We start from the raw sequence: 26,694 nt of genomic DNA, 5'->3' as shown, positions 1-26,694 counted from the left end.
AGCGTCCTGCCAGTGGTCCGTCGCGAGACTGGAGTGCTGTACTCAATGACACGTGACTCTAAGAAGTGTTTCTTTATGCAGCATCGAGCCCCTGAGGAAACGTTGATTGAGAACGCACGCAAAATCTTCAAGTCCTTACACCCTAATTATATTACGACGACCATTTCTGATCTGGCTATTCCAAATATCCGATAGAAAGATGGCTGATAATAAGTATTGTAATGGAATAAATGGAATCTGAGTGGTGACAATAAGGCCTCTAAACGACCATCAACACAAGAGAAATGCAAAAGCCTATTATACTTTCCCGCATTCTGGTACCCACGAGGAAGCCATTATACTGGAAGAACAGTGTTGAAAACGTAATCCCATATCTTGCCTATAATTACGACACATAAGTTTTCAGTAGAGTGCATCGTAGAAACACGTACTAGTTACGCCAAAGCCTAACTCGAAATTCTTGTAGTGATGAGCAAGATGATACTTCTTCATGTGCCGTAAGTATGCTGGAAGTTGGGTGTGATGCAAACTGAACAAATCCGGAATGAGTAAACTTGTCCTACACCGAAGTGAAATCTAAGAATACTAACGCGTAATGCATGCAATCGTATAGAATATCTACGCAAATGGTGTTAAAAGATGTTTCGCATTGTTAATAACATCTGGACTCACAGAACGCAAATGCGCCCGCAATGACGCCGTTTGCAATGGCTGGTGGGAACAGGAGATGCGCGAGACGAGTAAATGGCATTTGCAACATAAAAAACATGGCAGGTGGCATGACCAATCGCAACCTGACAGACACTGTAAATAAACCACGAGGCCAGATGTTAAAGCCACTATACCTATCCATTGGCATATAGTGGTGAATGCCATGAAGCATAAAATGGAGCATGAGGAACAACGGACGATCTGGCAGCATTTCGTCTATATGAAAAAGGAAACGATGCATGCCGTATTCTAGGACCGTCCAGACAAAATTACCGAAGAAGAAGCATAACATTGTCTTGATAATGGCATCGGTTGGAGCGGTTGACAAAGACGACAATGGAAGGAAAGGATTGGTCGTAAAGGAGGGCAGCGGAACAGAAAATTGAAGCAGTGACCGCAAGAAGAGGTAACTAGTGATGGGTAACCAGAACATAGGCACCACATACCACACCGTCCTAGTCTGCATCTACGACAAGTGTCAAGACACGTTGTTATTCGGGGTAGGGGCACCAGCGTACCTCAAGGATATCAGAACCAAACAGTCGCGCAGAATATGGTAGATGACGTGGTTGATGCACTTGCTTCAGATAGTATGATTTGCTTCAAATCACCCTGAATGTTATCGGGGCTTCGTGGTGAGCGACAAGGAGACAAATACCTGAAGTTGGCCTCCCAGACCTGCCTTAATAAGGGCTTCCGCAAATCGAGGAACTGTGTCTTTTCGAAATCCTCTGCAGAGTCCGTATTATCGGGATGGAAATCATCAGGAGCCTCCCAGTCTGATGTTGTTATGTAAGGTAATGAGAATAAAGGAGAAGATGACATACTGACCATCACTAACAACAGTAGTTTCAGATCCCACCCTGCCAATGACATACTCTTCAAGCATGTCATATGCCGAGTCTGAGTGATCATGTTCGTTTGGGTTTTTCATGACCTTTTCGACATCAGAACCAGCGTGTTTGAGAATCAAGTCTTCTCCTCCAGGATGGTCCGGAAGGAAACCAGTGACATTGTATACCTTGCCTCGCAGCGTTATCCAGCAGGTTTCTGACGACTTGTGGCTCTCGACGTCCTCTAGGGTGTAGATCCGAACCCTTTTCGAAGTCGACATGGTGGTTGAAGTGAGAAGGAGGCAGCCGATAATATATTCTGAGTCTCACCACTTCTCAAAATCTTGGGATCGTTTCAGTATTCTCACGATCCCATTTCAGGAAAATCCGTTTCCCTGATGACAGTTACTTCGCCGGTTGCCGTAACCCCCATGGAACACAAACCAGCGGCACTGCGGCAGAAAACCGTCTCCTGAGCCATCTTGTGCCCGCCTACTGATATAGTATTCATATTCCGTCCATGGCACACGGTCATTCTGTTTATATATACAACCTGGTCCCTTTGGGCCCACAAATATACAAGATAATACTACTCGATAGATACTCGGAAATTAGACTACATTCGCTTTCGAGTATGCCATTCCAATACCTTTATTTGCGAGGCTACGACTCCATTCTCGTAAAACATGCTTCATAACTTTTCCGCTGGCTGTTTTGGGTAGCTCTTCGCCGTCCACCCCCACGAACCATACCCACGCCGGGGCATTCTGGCACACCCAGCTATAAGTTTATCCAAGAAGCTCCGATGAAAAAGGCATCACACACCTGGGGATTCATTCTCTCTGCAACAAATCTTCGCACTTCTTCCTTTTCTAGCGTGATGTCTGGTCGCGTAACAATCCAAGCGCCGACGACTTCACCGTACTTCGCATCAGGTACTGAAACAGCTGCTGCTTCGCTGACGTTAGGGTGTGCAGTGAGCACATTCTCAATCTGTACTGGGAAGAGATTCTTCAACCGCAGAAGGTTCATATGTCAGCATACAGAATGAACATGTCTGTGAAGAAATAGGAACTCATACCTCTCCACCACGAATGATTATATCCTATTCAAAGATCAATAGACGCGCAGATGAAACTTGTTTGCAACTAACTTTGGTTCGTCCAACGACTATTGTAAAAGGTTAGTTCTCAAACAGGTTGTAGCAGAAGTCAGCCTTACTTCTCAAAAACCCTTCTTCATCCATTATACCCTCATCACCGGTACTCATCCAAATGGTACCCTTATCTTTGGTATCACCGTGCATCACGCGGTTTGTCTGCTCTGGGTCCTTCCAGTATCTACCATACTCAGTACTGAACGTGGTGCACCTATGTGAATCCATACTCACCCTTTCTGAACCAGGTATCCTGACACGTAAATTTCACCTGGCTTGCCAATCGGCACTATATTTCCTTCGCCATCGACTACCTTAGCCTTGACATGTGGTTGTACTTTACCGACCGTCTCTACCCTCTTCAAAATCGGATCTGCTGGAGTCGTTTGGAACGATACTGGGCTGTGAACAGCTAAAACATCTTCAGTGGGCACATCAGCAATGTATTTTGCTCACCTGGTTTCAGCTGTAGGTTGTCAATATATGTGAAACTGGGGATCACGCGAGACGGGGGGAGGGAGGGGCTCACTCATCCCATATGCGTTGGTGAGATCAACGAGATTCAGCTTGTCAATCAATTGACGCATTAACTCAATAGGGATCGGAGATCCCGCAGCGATACCAGTTCTCCAATGGCGCTCGTCATTGGTAGATTCACGGTGACAACTCGTTTAACATACCGAAGTCTACTGAAATCGAGTTTCTCGCCTTCTTTTTGTCTCTTCTCCACTTCAGCTAGAACACCAAGGAAGTGCGTTGGTACACCGTGCAAAGCCGTGCATTTCTCCTCTGAAACGGCGTTTACGATTGCTCCTGGTTCATAGGTCGCAGACGGATAAACTATGCAAGAGCCATGCGACCATGCTGCAAGGTTGCCGAGAACCAAACGTGCTGGAAGATGTGTAAGGTAAGTATAGAGATTGGAATCTCAGAAGGAGTGAATACGTATCAAAACAATGGAAGAGAGGCGGGACATTGCCTAAATATACAAATAAGCTGTTGCAAGCAGATAAAATTAGCAAAGAGAACTTACAAACAACATCGTCTGGTGTAAGACGCATACAGCGGGCAATTGAAAGTGCATTGTTCAGGATGTTAGTATGGGTAAGCTATCAGAATTGGGTCAGTAAGCCATAGCTGTATGGAGTGATGCCTTACTGATACAGCCTTAGGATTTCCTGTTGTTCCACTGCATTCATCGCTTTAGAATGCTCCTTCAAACGAAATATCATGATAACAATGGTTACCTCGTGAATTGCAGATTGATGACCTCATCTGAACGCAGAGATTCTGATATATTGTTGAGTCTATTCTGTTCTTGATTATCTTCTCGCCACATCATGAGCTCTCGCCAGTCAATTGTGCTCTTAATCCCATAGAGCTGTCTCTCATACTCAGTGGGGTTAGATATATTGTCCACCAGGACTAGATTGCGAAGACTGGGTAATGCAGGCTCTTGAATATCCCCCGGAAGCGAATTCCGCAACTCTTGAAATCCTGCAGAGAACATGAAGAGATAATGGGAGGTCCGGATACTTGGCACAATGAATAGGTGCTTCACTCCGACGAGATTGAGAGTATTGGTCTGTCAAAAAAGAAGACAAAAGGCCTGAAGTTGACACATTCCGCTAGGCATGTGCGAGACGTTATCGACGTACGAGCTCATTTAACCGGTAGGCAGGGTTAATGGTAACCAATATAGCCCCTACTCTTGCGCAGGCCCACTGAAGAGTCGCGTAAGCACTATACCAAAACACCACCGTATCAGCACATCATTTATATGATATGAGGAAATATGATGCCTTGCATACCTATTGTTTCCCATTATGACTGCGACACGATCGCCTTTCTCTATACCCATACTCAAAAGACCTCGTGCAAGTGCATCGATGTGCCTATCGAATTCTTGAAAATCCCAGGCCAGGTGCGACGCGACACCGAGGTTGTGGGACGGTGGACCACCGTGAGCTCTGGGTCTCTCGCGTTTACATATCAAGGCTGGTCGTGCATTGTGTTTGTCGAGGATCTCTGTTTTAAAGTACGTCGAAAGAGTCCTGGGGTCCAAAGGCGGAACAGTTGATCCCTCGACATACGAGTGCGTCAAGAATCGCCGGCCAAGCGAGAAAGTGGGCTCGTGTGCGTTTGTACTTCTACAATAGCAAGTGGCACCTTTCCGTGCATGTTGCAATCTCAATCCAGCCATCGTGGAAGTCTTGCTGGAGAACGTGCTGGTCAGCGGCAAAACTATCGACTCAGGGTCAGAACTCTTCGTTCGGCCAGGAACCGAGAACCAGCTCGAAGTAGCGGAGAAAACAGGTGGTTATTTATGTCATCAACTCCTAAGGTTCAGACCTTACTGTAAACATGACTTGGATAGGAAAATGGAGTTGATATGGTCATAAGTTATAATGATTATAAGCGCTATGGGGTGCAAATCACCAGTTGTGCAGTTGTGGCAGCTCGATAGTCATACTAGCTAGCCTAGCCTACCGGTACAATCCTGTGCAGTAAGTTGGCCAAAATCCTCAATAATTTATTATACTCCAACTGTAGACTACTCCCTAAGTATCCATAGTATCGTCATTATATTCTACGGTTGAGTCAGTATAATCACCTTTAAAAACCAGGTCAACGATTAGTAGTTTTATTTCCCCGGTGCGAACACTCGGATTCCCAATCCCGCGGAGTCAATTCTTCCACACGTTTCTGAAACGCAGATAGTGTACAGAATTCGGGGAAGCCGGATAAGTGTTTCCCCTCATCTGCGCACAACGGAAGCATGAGATTCTTGTTCTTATAACGCGCTCTGATATCTGTAATACGGGAAAGGTTAAACAGAAATACATATCGAAACAAAAGTTCTTTAGATAGCGGCGAGGGTAAAACAGGCGGCAAAAACATACAATAGTCATTTATATTTGGTGTCGACTTCCATAGTCCACTGAAGACGTTTTGAAACATGGTCCCTCGACTACGCGCCTCTCGCAATTTGAACAGTTCGAATGTGACTGACGATGTGAACGGCGGCCATCTATACATGCAGCAAAGGTGACCGAACGCAACATGGTTAGCTCGAATCTCATCCTCCAGTGTTTGAACAAACTCGCCTGCCATCGTAAGCATCCAATGTAGCCAAAAGTGCTGCCAGTGTAGAATCGTGTGTACTATGCACAAGAATCTTCATCATATCGTGGGATTCCGGATCCACTTTTCGCTGTATCTTCTTCATGAGATCACTGAGAAGGGGCCCCATCCCTAGTCGGCGGACTTCTTCTGTCTTATCTGTCCAAAGGATAGCAACCGGTCAAAGATGATAACAAGTTATATTAGAAAGGTCTCACACCCTAATCACGGAATATATCATATCGTGAATAACTATGCCTTTGTTCCTGAAAAAGGGAGCTCACCTTCAAACCACTCAGTGGCTACACTTTTCTCCTAAACAGAGGACACAACCATGTCACTGGAGTATAGCAGGAGGACAAAAACAGACGTACAAGTAAATCCATCACATCATCTTCCATAAATTCCGGTGGGACTGGCACGCCATGTGCGGTTGCGGCACGGATCTACAGGCCTTTGGAAAATTGAAAACCCCAAAGCAATATAAACTCACAGTGTCTAGAATACCCGAAGCTTTTGGTTGACCGTCTAAAAGTACAGGGTTACCATTTATATACTTGGAGAGTTTGCCGTTTAACGGCTCGAGAGTGGGATTTATAGCAGCAGCAGCAGCTGAGACGGTGGTCAGAGTTTTACCAAAACATTTGTGAAAGGAAAGTCAGCAAACCTCGAGCAAATCCAAGTTGCAGTATTTGTAATCTTTTACAGGCATACGTATTCCCAATTAAGTTATCATCCAGACCATTACTACAAAAAAGCGACATTTGTAACAATTAGCAACATGTGATTTTTTAAGCTATGAAGGACGGCTTACCGTATTAAGATGGATGGAGCAGCATGAGCAGCATACTTTAATTCGGGATATAATCCGTGTTTAATTTGTTGAAGAGACTCGATGGTGCGTGGTACATTCGTAGACCTGAAATATGAGAAGACGATCAAACAGAGCACCATTTGTGAAGGGTATGATTTTATCATACCGGAAATAAACCTCTTCTTCTCGCTCAAGCGTATCAGGTAAGAAATGCAGCCTGCACGATCGATGTTCAAGCTAAGTGTGAATACAAACCGTCATTGCTTACTAATTCGCTCACCTTTCCACATACAATTTTCTCAAAGCTGCGCCGTAGTCAAATGTAGACTAGACAGTTCAGATCAAATTAGCAAATAATCGTTTATCGGACGCGTTTGCAGCTTTGAGAGCTGAAAAGAATGATGACCAAGTTCTTACCTGCCTTCCGAGGTCTGTCAACTGTCCCAAAAGACTGGTGCAAGTCTCAGATTATTGAAGACCTTGATGAACCATTCAACTTACCAAAGTCCCAAGGTGCTTGTACCATCTCTCCTTTCCACTGCTCTCCTGGCATTCTTCGGTACATCGAGGCCGGATTGAATGGAGGTCAAATTGGCAGCCATTGCCGACCCAAACTCATTCGCGTCTCGACACATAATCCAATTTTCTGGAATAGAGCCAGGAGGTTCAGACATACGAACACCAACTGGTGTACGTTCACCTATTCAACAAATAAGGGACATAAAAAGGTCAAACAACGCGGTAAACACTATCCGTATAGATATTGATAGCTCTCAGCCCGAAGAAGTATAGTGTTTGCTTACCATGTCTCACGTATACGTGCACCTGTGCCAATTCCAGCTCTTCCGGCGCAACTGGGTAGTCATCCACATCAAGAGGTGTTTGGGGTGGCTTCAAGGTATATGGTGGGTGAATCGTTGCAGTGTTGTTGGCATTATTAGTACCTAGACCAATGGCCATACCCTCAACGAAGAAATTCGATGACTGTTGTGCTGAATTGGAATATAGAGGGACAAAGCTCGTCAGCATAAAAAGGAGCAGGAGGATACGCAGTGTCCCGTATCTAAGCTGGAACTCTTGGAAATATGTCGCAAGCAGGATTGTCATGTAATAGATAGCGCTGATGGAATTGGCTTTTATAGTGTCCGGAGAATATCAAAAACGAGTATTCGGCGTGAAAAGCTGCACGTATCAGCCTGGCCCTTACAACACGATAAGTCGAGGCGACTGTCAGTGTCCAAGGGCTTTCGAGTGATTAACTGACAAAAGAGACTCGAAACGCGTCGTTAGCTCAGTGCACGGTTACACACACACGCATCATGATTGGACTGGCGTCTGCCGAGTCAACAGCCACATACAAAAGATCTGACTTGGTTGCGATAAAAATCAACATTGCGACAGACTACTCGATACACCGAAAACTATCACAGTACAAAAGGTGGAGATCATGGTGAAAGGGTATTGTTCAACAAAATATAAAAATAGGGGATAAGCCGCACAGTGCCCACCCACATCATCTCATGATCAGCCTCAAGGCTTAATAGCAATCTTCAGTGCTCCGCGACTATTCATCTTGTCGAGGGCTTGCTGGAAGTCCTCGAGCTTGTAAATGTCTGTCACCATACCCTTGACCCGAATCTTTCCACTATCTAGGTAAGCAACAGCACGAGGGAAGCAGTATGTTTGTGAGAACGATCCAATGATCTAGGATTGTTCTGTAAGTTTCAATAGCTTTAGACTCACGTAAAACACACCTTGATTTCGTCCCCAAAAATCTTAGAAGGTGGCCAATGCACGAGGGCTTTGTTTTCGTAGACGCCATAAATCATCAAAGTACCCCCTCGTCGCACATAGTTGATGGACTCGTTTGCAAGTTTCTCAACTCCTGTGGCCTCCACAACGACATCAAACCCATATGGATTATCAGCTTTCAGCTTCTCCCACTGCGGGCCTGGGTTTTGCCTGTCCAATTCAATATATTCGTCAGCTGCGTCAAGCTCCTTCGCGATATCCATCTTGACGCCCTTGTTCGCTGCGATCACGACCTTCGATGCTCCATTGAGCTTGAGCAACTGTGCCAAAATGAGACCTGTTGGACCGGCACCGAGGAGCAAGACCTCAATTCCGACAGGAGGGTTAAGTTTGTCAAGACCATGGATGGCACATGCAGCAGGCTCGAGCAGTGTCGATTCTTCGTCGGTTAAATTATGAATCTTGTAAAGCTTCTTCTGTTGACTAAACACAGTCGATGATTAATAACGGCGAAGTAACCGCGCATATCGACTTACTATACAATATACTCGGCGAATCCACCGTCCATCGTGACTCCTCTCGCATTGAAGTCCTCGCATAGAAGCGATTGACCACGTCGACAGTAGAAGCAGTTGTCACACTACCATTCCAAATGCGTCAATACCCTGCTTTATCTTGCATATGAACTCTTCTTACAGTAATGCTCACATCGGCCACGCAACGGTCGCCTATATCAAACCCCTTTACGTTCTTTCCCATTTCTACCACCTTTCCGATGGCTTCATGTCCCGGGATAAGCTGCACAGGAAAAGCACATGTGATAAGAGGACTGCTGACGTCACATATCACTGATAAGCAAATGCTTCACCGGAAACGTGGAGATGAATTCTCCGTCATGAATGTGTCCATCTGTTCCACAGACACCTAGCGAACACATAAAATGTTATTCTGTAAGTTCAGCGCCAAGATAACCAGCGCTTGATTTTGATTTCTTACCGCAGCATGTAACTGAAAAGGGTCGAGAATTAACGAGGAGCAAACAATACTGAACATGATTGCAAACCTTTCAATAATACGTCGTCGTCGCCAACCTGAGGTATTGGTACTTGTTTGATGAGAAAGTCCTGTGGCTACAGGGAGGGTTCAGCGTCAGCAGCGTTGATAAGGATAGCGAGTGGCGGATAACAGACCTTGTTGTACCAAAGTGCTCTCATAGTTCCTGCAGGCATGTTTGCAGTGTTGATGGAGGTGGGAAGAGATGGGTGCAAGTGGGCGTTGGGAAACGAGGGAACCGAGAGCTGATGATTATCTGCCGACGAGCACCGTCCCTTTATACTCTTTTACACCGTGATAAAACCAGACGTTTTGTCCATTTTGGAACTCTTCATCAGTAGGCACATGACGTCAGTGAAAAGCAGAAGGTACCCTAAATCTCGAGCGTGGGAAATCCTCAATCGATAGGCAAACACCTAACCCTATGCCAGGTTAACCGTGGGACTTTTGGTTTTTTCTCTTTGCCATTGCGTTCGGCATGAACCAGTGCGGACTGCAGAACCGTGACGTAGACAACATTGTAGAGCGCGATGTTTTGAACTTTTACTTTGTTTAGCGCGTTGTGTAGCTTTCTTTTCCTCATTTTCTGGCTTTCTTAGTTTGCTTTGTACCATGGACACTCGTCATGGTAGCTTTCCAGATGGTCACACTGGAGACTCATTTCCGCAAAATCGGAGGCCAGCAGATTCTCCAACGACGCGTGCATTGAAGGACATAGCTTTTGGAAGCGTAAGTGTCGTCACTCCACCACTCTAGAAGACTCACAGGACATAAACCAGATTGCAGGCATGGTCGCAGAAGTCTTTGAATACCCTTTTGATCTAGCGAAAGTTCGATTACAATCACAAATATTGGATAATAGCGCACGGTTCGGTGGCCCTTTAGACTGTCTGTTGAAAACATGGTCTGAGGAAGGAATACGGGGATTGTATCGCGTAAGTACCAACTCCACTCTTCGTTCTTCTATGAATGCGACCATCAGATTCTCTGTAGGGTCTTCCAGTTCCTATCTTTGGCTCAATGGCAGAAACAGCGGCACTTTTCGTTGCTTACAGCCAAATCCAGAGTCTGATACGATGGTCAAATAATGCCCCCCAATCAAGCGAGCTGAATATATCCCAACTGGGGCTGGCGGCAGGCGGCGCCGGTTTTCTTACTAGCTTTATCCTGTCCGTATGTCAGGTACTTTGAATGCCATGATACATTTTATTAATATATTATTTTCTACAGAACGCCCATAGAGTTAGTGAAATGTAAAATGCAAGTGCAGATGCTTGCAGCACCGATGCGAATACCCAGTTTCCACACTAGCCCGCCATCCTTCACCCTTACAACAAATCCCATATTGGAGTCCCATGCAGAACAGCATGCAGTTAAACCTACACCTAGAAATTTCCCTGGCCCTTTGGCTATAGTTTCCAAGATTATCCGCACCGCTGGGCCTAAAGGTCTCTGGGTGGGCCATGTTGGGACAATGATTCGGGAAACAGGGGGTACAGCGGCATGGTTCGCCTCAAAGGAATTTATTGCTTCTCTTCTACTCGCACGACGTACATACACCGCTCCGCCGGACCGGCCTCTACAGTTTGACATGGTCGGGGCAACGAAAGGTTCGGCCACTTCACTAGCACCATGGGAATCTGCTTTGTCTGGAGCACTGGCTGGGGGTATATGTGTTTTGGCGCTCTATCCTGCAGATACGGTGAAAAGCGCCATGCAGACTGTGGAGGAACTCCAACCGCCGGATACGTTCACCCCCACCGGTCAGCTTCGCAGGCCCCATGACTCCTTCATGCGCACTGCACTCAAAATGTATAAAGCGCAAGGATGGAGAGGGCTGTATGCTGGTTGTGGTATGACAGTTGCGAGAGCGATTCCTTGTAGTGGAATCGTTTTTGTTGTATACGATGGTTTGAACCAGAGGTTTGGCTTGTGAAGACAGGTTGATGGGTGATCTTTTCATCGTTCTATTTGTACATTCTTATCTTCCCCATATTCAAGGAAACTTATCACGTATGTAGACGCACATCTGTACACATCATAATTACTAGTACAAGTAGACTTTCATTATTTAGAGAACCCCACTCATGATCAATATAACGGTACTTATTTTGCATTGCGAGAGCTTAACGTTACAGTTGATCGGTGGTATGCAGCAACCCTAGTAGACGGGAAAAAATTAAATCATTATATATTGCAAGAAGATGCTCAAAATAACCAAAATTGATATGATTGTTATTCACAGGCTTGTAAATCTATCCATATTCATGCATTGGGAATGTTCACGCTGGAGTATGTAGAATGTTTTCACATGTGTTAGATATGCCTCATTATGATTTGGGTAGACAAGCCTCATATCATACCATTTGATCATGATAGCGGGAACAGCTGTACAGGAAACGGATGGAGCAAGAGCAGAAGCGGAAAATATGATTAAGTTGACCTCCCAACATAGCTGACACCGTAAATGAGAAGATCATATGTCGGAAAAATCCATTTTCCCATACAAGGTCTAGAATGGCCACTTCAGGTCGTTAGATTTTAGGTAGCCTTAAAAGAATCAAAACGTTGCAACAATGCCTTGTAAGTCATGATCGAAATTACGCCCTAGTAAGATCAACCATCATTAGATACCTAGTCTCATTTATGAGACCATATATGACATGTGCGACAGACCACTCAAACCAGTCCAATCAGCGCAACCAGTGCAACCAGCGTGACCAGTATGACCAGCGCGACCAGCACAACCAGGCAGATAGCAACAGGCCAGACAGGCTTGGTCTAGCAGTTTCCTTGTTAGTGCTGATAATTCATCTCAGCCGGATCATGGCTAATATTATCTCGATCATGACTGAAGTGCCATCATTAGTATCTTTACAGTTTGGCTGACTCGGATATCCCCAAATCACACAAACGAAAGGCATGGAAATTAAGTAAAAAAGTCAGGTTATATTTATCAATCAGGAGGACACTACAAGTATACAACTACAACTGTAAGGTAACAGCAAAAATGTAGAAGCATTTAGTTAAAACAAAAATCAATTTGTGACAATTGTCGTCAAAAATGACTTGTTCCTCGTGAGTTCTGGTCCTGACAGAAATCTGGAAATCGAGGCATGTGAATGTGAGGTAATGAAAAGAGAAACAAAATGCTTACCATAATAATATTGATACCACAAGCGCGAAGGCAGTCCCAGTTGTTGATGACCAAACGACACTACAAGCAAGATCCTGTCAATTGAAATGTGTGAAATCAAATCCAAATGTCTACAGTATTGATGATTGATATTACTCACTGCATTGAGTACAAGAAGGGTTGGATGGCTGGGACTTGGAGTGGTATTCATTGATGTGGTAGAGTCTTCTCAATGAGTTCTGTAGTTGACTGAGGAGGAGATGGAGATAATACAGCAACACGATGGCAACAACGGACCTTTATAAATGCAATGTAGTGGCGTGTGGATTAATCGACGTCACATTACTAGAGCATACTTGAATCTAATTTATTGCCGAAACTCACTGTATCCACATTTCTCGTCGACTCCTACCTACAAGATGAAAAGAGAAAACTCAGTCATTGTTATCAGCGACACGGAGTCAGAAAGCCCTGTGCCAGCCCCAGGCGGCGGCAATCAGGGCTCTCAGAAAAACCCTCCAAGTCGGACTTACCACCGCAATTACTATAGCTCTCGTTCTTCTTCACGAAACAACGCTGCCTCGGTCATCCTTGGTAATAGCAAGGCACATGCTGAGTTGGAGGATGAAGCAAGTCAGGGTGGGGGGATTAGCATCAAAAAAGAGCCTGAGCCAGATGTTCTAGTCAGCGATAGAGCAGAAGTTGGGGGTCAACACAGTTCATACCAGCCCGAGGATGAAAGTGTCAGAAAATCTTGGAAAGATCCTGACAGTAAAAGTCAGAGCCCAGAGTCCGAGTATGACCTGCAATCACATCCTATTGAAGACCACGGCAGTCAATATCCTTGGCTTGTTCCGAGTTCAGGACTCACCAAAAAGTCATCACCGGATAAGCCGTTTCCCAATCCCAGTGACGAAGAGATCATTGTGAGTGTGCCTCATTTTTGGATCGCACATAGCACTGACTGACTTATGAACACTGTTAATACTAGTTTACCCTTCATCATTCAAAAGGGTTGCAACCAAGGATCGTGAAAAAACGTCGAGTCGGAGAGATAGGGGACGAAAATGTTGAGGTATGTACTGGCTGTAAATATCTCCTTGATTTTGCTAATTATTTGTAATTTAATTAGCCTACCAAACAAGACGCATCAGCTCAAGTGGACTTACCGTCTAACGAAGTTGTCCCTGTTCCCATCACACCTCGCAAGGCCCGCCGTTTTGTTATCTCTCAATTGGAGATAACACCTAGCAAAACAACACAGAAGATGCGCCAGGGCACTGGAAGCCCCGGCATCAGTGAAAGGTTGGATAGAATTGAGAACCGGGCACAAGACATCAGCAAGGCTTTGAAAGGAGTAACTTGTGCAATCGATGGTCAGACTTCGGCCCTGGAAAATATTTTCCGTGAGTGCCTGAATAAGTAGAGAATGTATACTGTCCTTGTCTGTCAATGTATGAATACTATCAGAAATCCTACCGAGTTTTATTTGAACCTGGGATTTAGTGTGAATTATATCACTCTGAATCAACATTCAACGACAACATGTATTGAAAGATCAAAAACTCTGTTGCTAAGTTAGATTGGGTCTGGGTTACAGTTGTCTATTCTTATCATTCCCATCGGAGCTGAGCATGTGGACAGAAATAATTTAAATAATATACTGATATTGTCTAATTACATTGTCAATGACAATAGGGACCCGGGAGTTGGTCTGAATTACAATGCCTCAGGACTCTTCTGACGGGTTCAGTATCATCTTCCCCATGATTGAGCTCTCCTAGACGAATTGCTGAGCAACGTAGATCCGACAGAGAATAGTTGTCGTCACTTACCCATTTGATCCATACATGCTTGTGCCGCATGACCAGAGTCCAGATTCAGATCGATGAAAGTTAAGCTTCTTGTTGTGATAAGCATAGGCTGCTCAAAAGTCAATTACTTCGTTCTGGGCACTGGTCTATTCTTATCATTCTTATTGTCGTCAGCCTGATCATGTGCACACAGAAATGATTCACATAGATATTGCATAATTACAGGAGGATGGGGGGGAGCGAGCTTCCAGGCTAAGTTAACTGTGGACTAATGGCTCTTCTGACGGGTTCAGTATCATTCACCCCACGACTGAGCTCTCCCTAGACAAATTGGTGAGCAACATAGACCCGACAGAGAATTACCATTGACATCACTTACCAATCATACTTTGGTTCTTGGTCTCAGGCTTCCCCTTCTGATTCGCCTGGACCTAGATCGTTCCCCTCCCTTATCACGCCACCATCATCATCATGTTCTTGATCACTAGGCGGCAGCTCTTCAATGTCTTGATTCAATGCATCCATCGCTTCTTTCATTGCCTCCTCCCTGTCTTCGTCGTTCAGTGGACCTCCGAGGCCACTTGTGGTATGTGGGAAAAGTATTCTGTCCCACTCACGGAAGATAGTGAGTACACTCCCTTTCCTTTTTCCCAGCCCAATTTCGAGATATTCAAGGTAATTGTCGAAATCTTCATGCCAATTAATGCCGGACTGAGCTCCCCTCTCTTTCAGGATACTATCAGGGGAGAGCACCCATCGTGCCTAAGGGAAATTCAGTAATAATTAGTGTTGGGTTAGGCATTTTACTTACCAAAATAGCGGCGCATGCAACCATGCCTGGTGTGGTGTGCTGGAGGCCCCATTTAACGTCCAGAGTTTCGGTACTTCGCGCGCCCTCATAAGGCATCCCCTTTTTCATCGCCACAATTGAGCCGGGTCCTCGAATGACACAGGATAGGACCTTGGAGTTTCTCAGCTACAATAAATCTGATTTTGACAGGAAGACACTTACCACTTTCAAGAGTGGGTTAAGGAAGACTTTATTCACGTCGAACTTCCCAGAATAATCAGCATGGAGGACCTCAACATTCCATAGGCTGAAAGCTGAGTGTCCTTTGCTGTTCATCCTCCACCCAATTTTATTGAGAAATTTATTTCGCCTCGCCTCAGATGTCTTCAAATCGGCCACTGAACAATCAAAGATAGTGTTGCCGCATGCACGAAGACGGCTTGCACCATTTGACCGCTGGGCCTGCATCCCGTCGCGGAACTCATTTTCATACGCTCAGTTCAAGGAGGCGTGGTAGGAATGAAAAGACTCTACTCACAGCAGATACGAACCAATCCTGCCCAATCATCCCAACAAGTTCACGAGGTGTGTTTGCGTATATCTCACTAATCTGACCTTGTATCTTTTGCTCAATGTTTTCAAACCGGCCCAGTGGACTATATTGATTGTCACGAGTTGTCTTGAATGTATTTACTGGGTCATGTATCCATAGCATGGACGTCACAAGGAACTTTTGCCCCAGCTGCTTGGTATGTTTGATTTTTCTTTGTAGCTCACTGCCGATGTCCATAAGCTCTTGCTTTTTGGGGGGACCTTGCTGACTCGAGATTTCAGGGTCTTCAGTCTCGTTCAGCAAATCGTCGTATTTTCGCCGCAAAATCCTTGTTTCCTCTCTGGCCAAATTGACCGCTATCTGAGCTTCTCGAGCAACCTGACATTAGGTGAGTCAGTATATTTTGCTAATCTTCCCAGATTAACATCAGCGTACCTTATAAAGCATTCGTGGGGACATTGTCTGATTGACACTCAGATCACCATGTAATTCAGGTGTGTCTGCTTCATGTCTCATGGCATGGTCTTCACTGACTTGAGCATTCTGTCCTCGAGTATCGCTCAAAGTCGAATCATCCCTGCCCCAGTCTTGCATTGGCTGTGCTCCATGATGTAAGTCCGTCTCTTGGACATGGTCTCTGCTCTGATCACTCCCTCTGTTTGTAGGCACCCTTCGTCGTTCTCTTTTACGGTTTTTTTCCATTGTAGGCTGTGAATTTAAATAAAAGGACAATATTGAGGGTTTGAGTTACTCGCAGTTAGGAAAACTGTTGATGGTGCGTAGGTAGTTTTCAAGTCCGACAATCTAACATGACGTAGGATGCCGTCAAAGATATGGTTGTTCTCCATTATCAACTGCAATTAGTAGAATCAGCTCAAGCTCACTCAAATCCATCAACATGCGCTCATCTACTAGGACAAAGAAGCTTTGCCAGGGCCCTTGGTGCCAATACTGCAACAGTTTTCGAAGCTCTCGTCGATTTGATAAACATGTGGAAGCCTGCAAACGTCATCATAATGAGCTTGCAACAGCTCCATCCTTTCAAGTCAATAAATCGCGCCCACAGGATGACTTACCTGTGCCTCAAAAACGGCGCAAACTAGACTCAAATGTAAGCAAATAATATCTCCATGTTTGTTTATGCATGTGGTTGCTACGGTACTGAGTGCCTTCCCATTTCTTATACTAATACTACACTGTTTCCCATAGTCCAGTCCCGACTTTACATTCAACAAAACTGCTTATGGAGAAGATCAGGCACAAATTGACGAAGCAGAACCATCGCACCAGGAATCTTCGCTGGACTTAGACTCTGAGGTGCACAATGAACGTCCCTCAAGCTTTATTCAAGTCATACCACACCCTCACAGCGGCATCAAGGAACCAACCATTATCTCACTAGACACACCAACAACCTACAGTACTTTCAATGTCCGTGGCATCAACAGCAAACCATGGGCTCCGTTCTGAACTCGTGCAGACTTTGAGTATGCAGAAACCGCTGTAAAAGGATTATTTAGCAAGGACATCATCAACACACAGTTACGTGGTATACACGGTGGATGGGCACGTGAAACGGCAATCACACTGCAAAGCCACGTCGATCTAGAACATTCATTGAAAAAAGCACGGAAACTATGTCCTCAGGTGAGCCAAAACTTCAAACTCAAGTCTGGTCTAATGTTTTCATTACAGTTTCGAGAGGGGAATGTCTCAGCCGTTTATTTGGGTGAGACATTTCATTTCAGTTTCGTGTATCGCGATCCCTGGGAAGTATATTGTGACTGGATCATGGATGCCAGCTTATCATCCATGATATTCTGGTATCCGTGTAAGAAATTCTTTTGTAGGCGCAATGGCCGGGTCACTCTCAAGACTCGAATATACGATGAGTTTAGCACTGGTAATAGATGGTGGGATATACAGGTGCGTTTCTATGTATTATACAGTACTTCACTTACGTTCTTCCAGGATCAGCTTCCCAAAGACGACATCCCACACTGCTTTCTCCCGGTCTCCCTCTGGCTCGACAAGGGGAATGTAACAAAACGAGTGCGAAAGCACCCAATGATTATTCGGCCAGCATTCCTACCTCGTGAAGTACGGAATGCTTCTGGTAATGGAGGGGGGGTACTGATTGGTTACATGCCGGTGGTGTGCTTCTCTCTCTATCCCCTAGAGAGTTCTTACTACTTTACCATAGCCTGAAGACCCGGCCGACCCAACAGACCGCAATTCAGCCGAGACCCTTGAGTGGGCGCATTTCAAGAGAGACGTATACCATCAAGTTCTTGGCATTGTTTTCAAGACCTTACAACGACCAGCACGCCATGGGGAGGCAATGAAATGTGGCGACTCACATAATAGGATTATTCACCCTGGAATACCAATCAAGTCTCTTGACGGAGAAGAGAGCTGTGTGGTTACAGCAATGTGGGCTGCACTTGCCAATTACCCCTGCCCCAAATGTTTGGTTCATCACAACGAGCTACATAACATCAATGGAACATTTGAGCCCCGCATTACCAAGACTATGCAGAAGGCTTATCTTGATTCTACTCGAGCGCCAAACAAAAGCGAAGCTGAACGAATCTTACAGAGCCGGGGGCTTCATGCTACGCAGGTAAGTGCATACCCTGTATTCATTGCTGATAATCCTATAAATAATGTATTTTCTATATTTACAGAATTTCTTCTGGTCTTTACACTACTTGGACCCGTATCTATTAGTTTCCTACGACAAACTTCACTCGGACGACTTAGGAAAGTGGGGGAAACACTTGTGGCCCCTGTTGCTTAGTGTTCTAGCCGAAGATGGAGTCAAAGGGCAGCTAGCAAGGAAGTGAGTCTTCATGATTATCATTGAATCATAGCTAAAAACTCGACACCAGCATGCGAAACGTTTCTCGCTGGCGCAACCTTAAACACTTTGGTAATGTCACAACAGTTGATTACGCAGATGGTCAAGTATTTTTTGATATTCTAAAGGTAGACATTTCTCAACGCAGTATTTTCAAAGTACTTACTTTGCTATTTTAGTGTATACTACCTTGTGTTGTTCAGCTTCTGCCCGAAGACTGTTCACTTGTCCACTGCATTCGGGCCTATGCTCAATATCGGACAATGATTGGATTGTCCTGTTTGACTGACGAGCGGCTGCAACAGATAAATAGCATAATATTATCCTATAAGAACACTTGTGAGGTAACTATTCTACATTTGTAGAATCAATGAATTGCTGGCACTAACAATTTACTAGGACGTCTCAAGAGACTACGGAAAATCATTCGATTTCTTCAAACAACATTTCGTCAATCATGTTATTGAGGATATCCAACAAAAGGGTGCTACTGACAACTATGAAACAAGAGTCGGTGAAGGAATTCACCAGGAGGTTCGTCAAGCTTACAAACAGACTAATTGCAAGAACACGGATCCACAGGTATGCTCCTGTCTTTCTATCAAAATCTGAAAATCACACAACTATTCTACAGATGGCCCGAATAGACGAGAATCAAGAATCCATTGCGTATCTACGTATGGTCGTTGACGAGTATGACAAAGCACAACAAGAACAAGAGCAGGTAGGGAACGCACGAGAAGCTGAGACAGAGGATACAACAGAGCAGGCCGAGACGGAGGACACAAGAGAGCACATAATAGAGAGTACAGACGACCACTGGACACTTGGATCGCCAACAAGCCTGAGTGACTCTATTGCAATGGAGACCATGCATTCAGCATTTGATAAGTCTCTGCGACGGTTTTTTTCGATTGATGTTCCGGATGCTAGCCTCGGTGTTGAACCCATTAAGGTATATATATTTATGTTGTTTTTTGGTCTCATTGACCTTAGTACGCCATACAATAGATCCGACAATATCATTGCGTCTATCTTCGGTACCAGTTGCAAGAAGACTGGACCGAAGGGCGAGATATCCTCAGGTGTAACCCTCGATTCAATGGAGTGCCCCGCCACGATTGCATACTCATCAACACGGACACTGTTAAACCTACACCGGCTCGACTTATAGGGATTTACAGGTGTTATATCAAGTCCAAAACATATGATGTCGTCCTCGTCAATTACTTCAAGCCCTCCACTACAAAACCAAGGACAAAATGGGCTGGTGCTCGTCTTTATGAGGAGGCAAGGGAAAGCAGGTTCGCACTGGTGAAATATTTTATTCGTGGGGCACATATGATTACAGCGTTTGGAATGAGGGAGGGTCGCTTTTATCTCAACGATACCGTAGACGGCGACATGTTTCTACACTTTTCAAATGATTCCTACTGTATTATCTAACTGTACTAATGAATCTTGTATCTCTGGCACTAAAATTGATCCAACCTAACGTCGTTCGAATTATGGACCATTGATTTGGCCTCACAGAGCCCTGAATAGCCTTCGAGGACTTCTTAGTTCTTAAACAAGGTGTGATGACGCCTTTTCATTTTTCGCTGCGATTTTATAGAGCTTGATCACATCTTATCACGTCCTCTATTCCCCTTGTAAGGTCTCATAAGACATGATGATAGGCTTTTCATTTGCACTATGATTTTATAGGGCCCGCTCATACCTTACCTGATACTCCAGCTCCCTCATAAGGTCGTCAGGCGACACCGTACTCGCAGCATGCTCCAGCAGTCCTGATCAGGTGAATTGGATTTTTCCGACATAGACATCATTACAACCTATCTCTCTCCGAAAGGCCTCACAATGTCTATCTGATGACAAAGTCCAAACCATCCAAGATTGGCCTGCATCAGGAAATCGGGAGGAGTGGAGACAAGCTTTATAAGACCTTGTAATACATACAAGGACTATCATAAATATCAGTGTGATGGACACAATTTTAGGCTCTTATATAGCTAGATAGAGTTTTATGTGTCTGTCAACAAAATCAGACCGATAGTCCTTTGTAAGATTTATAATTCTGATTGTTGGTTATAAGGTCTATCTGTAGGTATATTGCTAGCTATAGTTTATGTCGGCCCATGTATGTCAGACTGGCATTAAATTATCAAATATATAAACACTCATATAATACTATCAGTAGTATTTTGACGACACTTAGTTACAACACCTTAATAACCACATCTGTACTCTACTGAAGGGCGAGACATTTCAGCCATATCTCAATGACATGGGTTTATAATGCCTGATAAAATATATCAAATTTTCAGCAAAAGCAAGATGTGTTGCACTGTTGTTAATTAGAATCCATTACAAGGAACAGTATCACTTCTGGGACAGGACCATGCAAGAAAATGACAAAACCGGATAAACCCGGTCTCTGCCGAAGCAGCCATTGTTCTCTATGGAGCATAGCCACCACTCCATGGAGTAACCATTGTTCTCCTAGGAGTCATTATACTGTAGCGAGTAGCACCTCCGACTATAAGTAGTAGGGGGTTTAGTATAGGAATACCTCAGTCGTTTCTATAGCCTCTCGGGTAGCGGCTGAGGTATGTTACATTACATTTATTAGAGATCACCTTAAACTAACATCTATTGTAGTTTCACTTAGGTAAATAATAAAGTCGTTTCTATAGCCTCTCGGGCAGCGGCTGAGTTTCACTTAGTTTTATTACCTCCAACTATAAGTAGTAGGGGGTTTAGTATAGAAATACCTCAGTCGTTTCTATAGCCTCTTGGGCAGCGGCTGAGGTATGTTACATTACATTTATTAGAGATCACCTTAAAACTAACATCCATTATAGTTTCACATAGGTTTATTAGGTTATGAGCCCTGGTGCGCAAAAGCTACGCAGGAAATAATTCTTATTTGAAACGGCAACCTCGGAACCATGACCACAGCACGCAATACATCCGCATATCCAGTTCTCACTGGACCCAACAATTTTCAGATATGGAAACTCCGGATCATCTCAAAGCTACATCGGGAAAAAGTTCTCTGGGTTGTTACTGGAGAGGAGCTTAAGCCCTCACCAGGAAAACCTACCTCCTCGGAGGATCCTGAGATCACATGGATACTTAAGGATGAGAAGGCACATGGAATCATCCAGGACCACATCTCTGATGCCCTCCTAATGAGGACTGGAGACCTCACCAGCTCCAAGGAGTTATTTGATAAACTTGTCTCACTCCATTAAATGTCCAACATTGCCTTGGCCTTCTATTCATTCCAGCAACTCACCAAATTGTCCTGGGATGGGACATCAACTATCTACGACCACATTGCAAAAATCTGGACAATTGATTCACACCTCTCCAGAATGAAACTAGGAGTTGATACCAAACTCATGGCTTTTGCTCTTCTCCAATCTCTCCCATGCACTCCTGAATGGCAAATATTTCAGTCATCAGTAATCAACACGATTGAAGAAAATAAACTTACCTTTGATGCAGTTGAGATCCGGATCACTGCAGAAGTTGCACGACAGTCAGGGAAGGCCCCTGGAGGTTCAGAATCAGCACTCAAATCCGAGGAGAAATGGTGTAACTTCCACAAAGCCAAATCACACAACACCTCGGAGTGTCGAACACTTCAGTCAGCTGAAAAAGGTCAAAGGAAGAAGGGAAAGGAAAGACACAAGGATAAAGGAAAAGAGAAGGAAAAGGCAAATACAGCGGAGCAATCATCTGGATCTGACTCCGAGGAGGAACAAAGTCATATTGCATTTGTTACGCACGAAGTGCTTAACAAAGTCTGAGGGTTCGTCAAGGTTTGTAAAGAGACTTATCCGAAGACAAGTTTGAGAACATAGTTCTGAGTGGAGGTTTTCCAACGGGAGTTGGTCTTCTTCTGAATAGAAGTCTGATCTTAGGAGTCTAGCTTTGTAAGCGTAAACTGCGTAGAATCGTATTAGAGAATACTACTGCTGTTACATGGTATTTATGATGAAAAGGAATCGGTGATAGGAGTTAGGTCCTATCTAGGGCAGGTCCGTCTGTTGAGGACTAAGTACTATAATAGGTACTGTGAATGCGAGAGGAACGGAAGTGTACGTGAAGGAAATGAGTCATCGGTCCGATGGTATAACCGATGAGTAAAAAGAAATGAGTAGTCCTTAAATGTCCAATAGAGATCGTAACATTACCCCCTTACTTGCTCCGAGTTTCACCAAAATTTGGTACCTTCGCTGTCCATATTGTAACTGTTGTCGTAGCTGACATCTCCATGTAATCCTTCCATCAGAATCCTATCCTCATCTTCCCTGCGGATGGGACACCAATTGAAACTATGTCCCGGTGCACAACAGTCACAGTCAGGGCAATAGTAGGCTTCGCAATAGTATGTGCGATGATCGCTCCAACCGCAGTTTTGGCAGTATGGAGCGTTGTTACGAACACCTTCATGGTATCTTTGTCGGGTGTTGGATGAGGTGTCGGATTGGGGAGTGGTTGGATCGTCATCTCCCAGGTCGTACGTTCCTGCGTACAACTGATTGATCATGGCTGCATTGTCATCTACATTGATTGGGTTGGAGGGAGAGCCAGTCTCAGGCCTGTGCATTGCGCCAGGCGGACTGTCTTTCTGTCCCTTCGACATACGAGACTGCCCTTTTGATGAAGTTCTGGCGGCGGGGATCTGGAGTATCACCTCTTGCCGGCCGCGTCGGGCTCCTCGTCGGTTCGTCAGACAACGGTTTTGGGTGTTTGGTACTGGTCGAGGTGGAGATGATGGGGGAGACGGTGGTTTTGGGTTCGACCCAATGGAACGGGGACTGGAGTGGCTCGACTCTTGTGAGATCGGGCTGGTTGGGACGGTGGGAATATATTTTTCCCCCGACGGGATGGGCGTAGGTCGACGGGTGATGATGTGGTAAGTGTGCTCCGGGGTAACACTGGTCTGGTCTGGGTGCGACCGGGACCGGAGGGACAAACCGGGTGGAGGAGTACTCGTACAACCGTCTCGCTCTATCCGCGTGCAAGCTTTGTTTAGCAATGTCCTCCCGCCTGATTCCAAATATTCCCTTGCTGAGTCCATCTGCCCATTCAAGGAGCTCATCCTCAAGCGTCGTTCCAAAGATTCCAAAACTAACTTTTCCATCCGGAGTGCCCGACAGATACTCAAGTCCTGACTGTTGAGCCATGAATGCTCGCTTTCCAACGAATGTATTGAGTCTATGGGTTTTAGGAGTTTGTCAGCTATGAGGACTATGGCAAGGAAGGTATGCATGGAAGAAAGAGCGTGATACGCATGGGGGCAGCGTTTTTTGGTCTCGTAAAAGAGATAGGTATAGGCGTCTTTTGCTGACATCAATTCTATGGTGTCAGTGACGTCGGCTTGGTTGTGTTGTTGCCCACGGGCGAAAGACACTCGTTCATCGGCTAGCAAGTTGGCGTCGCCGGGTATCGAGTAGGTGGTGATAGGGAAGCCGGTGGAGTTAGAAGTAGACATGTTTTGTGTTGAGAGACAGAGGATTGTTGGTAGTGGGGTGATTGTCTCTTCAACGCAGCTTGTGGTCCTTCTTATAGGCTTCCAGTATCTCCGCAACATTGGTTGAATGTTCTTCCGGTTCCCATGAGTTTTCGGAATGAGGGTAATGGTGCCATTTGATCAGGTAGCGGCGCCCTCGTTTCCAGGGTTTGTGTCTAAGAATACTTTCTACTTCGTATTCCTCTTCTTTGTTGACCAGGTCAGGTGGTGGTCGGATAAAGTTCGGGCTGTGAGTGTTGGTTTCCGTATACGGCATGAGAAGGGATGCGTGGAAAACATTGTGTATCCTCCAATGGGGAGGCAGGGATAGTCGGTAGTTCACCAGGGAAATCTTTTCTTGGATGCGAAAAGGTCCGATGTGTTTCATGTTAAACTTCTTGTATTTGGTAGCTTTTTCTCGCAGGTTGGTGTTCTCTAACCACACCTTTTGTCCTTCGGAGAATCGCGTGAACTTTCCGTTGTTTCGTTTTATCATCTTGCTTCTCGCGAGTTTGTGTGCTTTTAGGGCATTTTCCCTTGCCCTAAGCAGTTCGGATAATCGTTTTTCCACTGATGGGATATTTGTGGATCTGTGTTTAGTCGGGATTCCTCGGGGTTCATATCCCATGAGGAGGTAGAATGGTGATTGGTTGTTTGTGGAGTGTGGTCTTTGATTGTGACAGAATTCGGCAGTTGTAAGGTATTTTTCCCAGCTGTGTGGTTGGTTCTGGCAAAATATGCAGAGGTAGATCTCCAGTTCTTGATTGGATCGTTCTGTTTGTCCATCCGTCTGGGGATGATACACAGAGGAGAGTGCGGTTTTAATGTTCAGGATTTTGTGGAGTTCTTTGGATACTTCAGAGGCGAACTGTGGTCCCCTGTCGGATATGAGTTTATCGTGCAATCTGAATCGTTTGAAGATGGAATCGTGAAAGATTCATGCGGTTTTGAGTGCGTTGATGGTTTTATGACAAGGTGAGAGGATTACCCCCTTACTAAGTCCTTGGTCTACCACGACCATTATACTGTCGTATCCTGAAGATTCTGGTAAATCAGTTATGAAGTCTATGGATAAGTACTTCATCGGTTTGGTGGTTTTTGGGGTCTGGTTCGGGATTAATGGTACAGTGGTGGGATGCGTGTTTACTTTCGCTTGTTGACAAGTTGCACATCCTTTCACGTATTCTTCCACTTGTTTCATCATTCCTGGCCACCAATAGGTCTTTTTGATCAACTGGTAGGTTTTGAGCCTTCCTGGGTGTCCTGCGGACAGGGAATTGTGGTGATCTTTGATGATCATCTTTTGTTCTTCTACTTCATCAATCAGTAATTTATTCTGATAAAAGAACTGTCCTTCTTCTTTTCTCCAATCGTCTTTCTTCGTTCTTCCTGGATAATTATCGTTTGTGAGCATGGCTTGCTCGACCGTGTTTTTAACCGTTCGTATGTGATACAGGAACGCTGAGGCGGGTATCATTGGCGTGTTATCGTCATCTCCTTCTGTTTCGATGTATAAAGCAGGTCTTCTTGAGAGTGCGTTGGGTACCACCATGCGGGTTCCTGGTACGTGCTCCAAGGTGTAATTGTATTATGACAGTTCCAGCTGCCATCTTCTTTGTCGTGGTGTGAGTTTCCTGGCTTCTTGCCAGTATGTCAGGTTCTTATGATCTGTCAGGATTTGGATCGTGTGGGGGCTTCCTAAAAGTAAGTGTTTCCACTCTTTTAAAGCTCTCATTACCGCTAATAACTCTTTGTCATAGATCTGGTAGTTCTTTTCGGCGGGGGATAGAGTTTTGGAGAAAAATGCACATGGGTGCCATTGTCCTTGGTCATTGGTGTCGATGATGAGAACTGCAGTTAGAAAACCACACACAAAAACAAACTAACACACAATCCTCCCAGATTCCACGGAACTTGTTTATGGGCTTTGCCTCCTAGAATAGTGGGTGCTCTGGTTGTTCGTGGGGTGGTATGTATAAGGGTCCTTCAAAGTAAAACCCAGAGATGTATGGGTGTGGGTTTTGAGGAGGAGGGATAGTTGGACTATAGAAAGATAGGGGCTTTGTGGCGAGTATAGACGAGCACTACCTTGCTAATTGTAGCACAAGGTAGGTTTGAGAACAATGAGGATGACAAGGTGACAAGGTTCCCAGTGATAGCAGGCTCCTGATGCACAAACTGTAGTGCTCAGAAGGACTCTAATCGAAGGGGATGACAATCACTTTCAAAAAGTGACGAGTGACGATGACAGCAGTTAACAGTGGTAGAAGTGGGAAGTGTTGTAACCACACTGGATCACAAGTAGCAGTAAGAAGTGGACTTAAGATTAGAGAAGAAGTCTGGATTGGAGTTCTTGTTGTTTTACAAGGTAAAATACAGGGGTTTGTATAGTGAAAGAAAAGTAGGCTATGCACAGTATAGCTGTGCAAAAAGAATGAGAAAGAACATGAAGGAAGGAATGTATGCTGACGAATCCTGCGTAGGTAGTACAGGATAAGATTGTCAAAAAAGGAAAAGAAAGAGATAGAACAATGAATGCTGTGAGTAATGTCACAGGTTTGTACAGCCATAA

General features: G+C 44.9%; 10 protein-coding genes across 10 annotated transcripts; 5 read left to right on the top strand and 5 right to left on the bottom strand.

Annotated features, from left to right (window-relative positions):
- Positions 1–121: 121 nt before the first annotated feature.
- SERLADRAFT_378265 (uncharacterized protein) lies at positions 122–1,847 on the bottom strand (the record flags this gene model as incomplete). The annotated part of the gene is made up of 8 exons (XM_007313611.1): positions 122–379; positions 432–529; positions 591–618; positions 673–794; positions 846–1,177; positions 1,230–1,311; positions 1,370–1,490; positions 1,543–1,847. The coding sequence occupies 8 exons, from the start codon at positions 1,823–1,825 to the stop codon at positions 336–338; spliced, it is 1,110 nt and encodes a 369-aa protein (XP_007313673.1).
- A 227-nt stretch (positions 1,848–2,074) lies between these two features.
- SERLADRAFT_412932 (uncharacterized protein) lies at positions 2,075–4,997 on the bottom strand (the record flags this gene model as incomplete). Its single annotated transcript, XM_007313610.1, has 14 exons — positions 2,075–2,311; positions 2,370–2,555; positions 2,626–2,649; positions 2,698–2,714; positions 2,766–2,884; positions 2,935–3,112; positions 3,230–3,327; positions 3,381–3,588; positions 3,650–3,679; positions 3,734–3,809; positions 3,859–3,889; positions 3,948–4,285; positions 4,359–4,443; positions 4,512–4,997. 14 exons carry the CDS (start codon positions 4,901–4,903, stop codon positions 2,156–2,158), a joined length of 1,938 nt encoding a protein of 645 aa, XP_007313672.1.
- Positions 4,998–5,166: 169 nt separating this feature from the next.
- On the bottom strand, positions 5,167–7,937 carry SERLADRAFT_457150 (uncharacterized protein; the record flags this gene model as incomplete). The annotated part of the gene is made up of 13 exons (XM_007313609.1): positions 5,167–5,513; positions 5,604–5,731; positions 5,808–5,982; positions 6,108–6,138; positions 6,198–6,269; positions 6,317–6,435; positions 6,491–6,570; positions 6,638–6,742; positions 6,804–6,854; positions 6,918–6,964; positions 7,055–7,088; positions 7,139–7,337; positions 7,441–7,937. 13 exons carry the CDS (start codon positions 7,742–7,744, stop codon positions 5,329–5,331), a joined length of 1,530 nt encoding a protein of 509 aa, XP_007313671.1.
- An 18-nt stretch (positions 7,938–7,955) lies between these two features.
- On the bottom strand, positions 7,956–9,781 carry SERLADRAFT_457148 (uncharacterized protein; the record flags this gene model as incomplete). Its single annotated transcript, XM_007313608.1, has 8 exons — positions 7,956–8,341; positions 8,392–8,872; positions 8,926–9,029; positions 9,086–9,187; positions 9,258–9,313; positions 9,386–9,397; positions 9,453–9,519; positions 9,580–9,781. 8 exons carry the CDS (start codon positions 9,616–9,618, stop codon positions 8,168–8,170), a joined length of 1,035 nt encoding a protein of 344 aa, XP_007313670.1.
- A 149-nt stretch (positions 9,782–9,930) lies between these two features.
- SERLADRAFT_457140 (uncharacterized protein) lies at positions 9,931–11,561 on the top strand (the record flags this gene model as incomplete). Its single annotated transcript, XM_007313607.1, has 4 exons — positions 9,931–10,171; positions 10,222–10,377; positions 10,436–10,611; positions 10,673–11,561. The coding sequence occupies 4 exons, from the start codon at positions 10,055–10,057 to the stop codon at positions 11,376–11,378; spliced, it is 1,155 nt and encodes a 384-aa protein (XP_007313669.1).
- A 1,436-nt stretch (positions 11,562–12,997) lies between these two features.
- Positions 12,998–14,004, top strand: SERLADRAFT_405430 (uncharacterized protein; the record flags this gene model as incomplete). The annotated part of the gene is made up of 3 exons (XM_007313606.1): positions 12,998–13,504; positions 13,570–13,653; positions 13,711–14,004. 3 exons carry the CDS (start codon positions 12,998–13,000, stop codon positions 14,002–14,004), a joined length of 885 nt encoding a protein of 294 aa, XP_007313668.1.
- Positions 14,005–14,794: 790 nt separating this feature from the next.
- Positions 14,795–16,437, bottom strand: SERLADRAFT_433404 (uncharacterized protein; the record flags this gene model as incomplete). The annotated part of the gene is made up of 5 exons (XM_007313605.1): positions 14,795–15,154; positions 15,204–15,353; positions 15,405–15,662; positions 15,721–16,113; positions 16,171–16,437. 5 exons carry the CDS (start codon positions 16,435–16,437, stop codon positions 14,795–14,797), a joined length of 1,428 nt encoding a protein of 475 aa, XP_007313667.1.
- A 196-nt stretch (positions 16,438–16,633) lies between these two features.
- SERLADRAFT_433403 (uncharacterized protein) lies at positions 16,634–20,041 on the top strand (the record flags this gene model as incomplete). Its single annotated transcript, XM_007313604.1, has 11 exons — positions 16,634–16,846; positions 16,945–17,166; positions 17,224–17,382; positions 17,431–17,661; positions 17,707–17,889; positions 17,939–18,358; positions 18,423–18,577; positions 18,627–18,702; positions 18,995–19,177; positions 19,230–19,550; positions 19,607–20,041. The coding sequence occupies 11 exons, from the start codon at positions 16,634–16,636 to the stop codon at positions 20,039–20,041; spliced, it is 2,598 nt and encodes an 865-aa protein (XP_007313666.1).
- Positions 20,042–23,117: 3,076 nt separating this feature from the next.
- SERLADRAFT_378243 (uncharacterized protein) lies at positions 23,118–23,414 on the top strand (the record flags this gene model as incomplete). The annotated part of the gene is given in 2 exon segments (XM_007313603.1): positions 23,118–23,357; positions 23,372–23,414. The coding sequence occupies 2 exon segments, from the start codon at positions 23,155–23,157 to the stop codon at positions 23,382–23,384; spliced, it is 216 nt and encodes a 71-aa protein (XP_007313665.1).
- Positions 23,415–23,532: 118 nt separating this feature from the next.
- SERLADRAFT_378242 (uncharacterized protein) lies at positions 23,533–23,784 on the top strand (the record flags this gene model as incomplete). The annotated part of the gene is made up of 1 exon (XM_007313602.1): positions 23,533–23,784. A coding segment is annotated over one exon (252 nt), but the record flags the coding sequence as incomplete, so codon positions are not given.
- Positions 23,785–26,694: the final 2,910 nt, after the last annotated feature.

This window comes from Serpula lacrymans, assembly GCF_000218685.1.
Source record: "Serpula lacrymans var. lacrymans S7.9 unplaced genomic scaffold SERLAscaffold_2, whole genome shotgun sequence".
Lineage (NCBI taxonomy): Eukaryota > Fungi > Basidiomycota > Agaricomycetes > Boletales > Serpulaceae > Serpula > Serpula lacrymans.
Note: the sequence above shows the minus strand (reverse complement) of the source record. Positions and strands in the feature narration are given on the sequence as shown.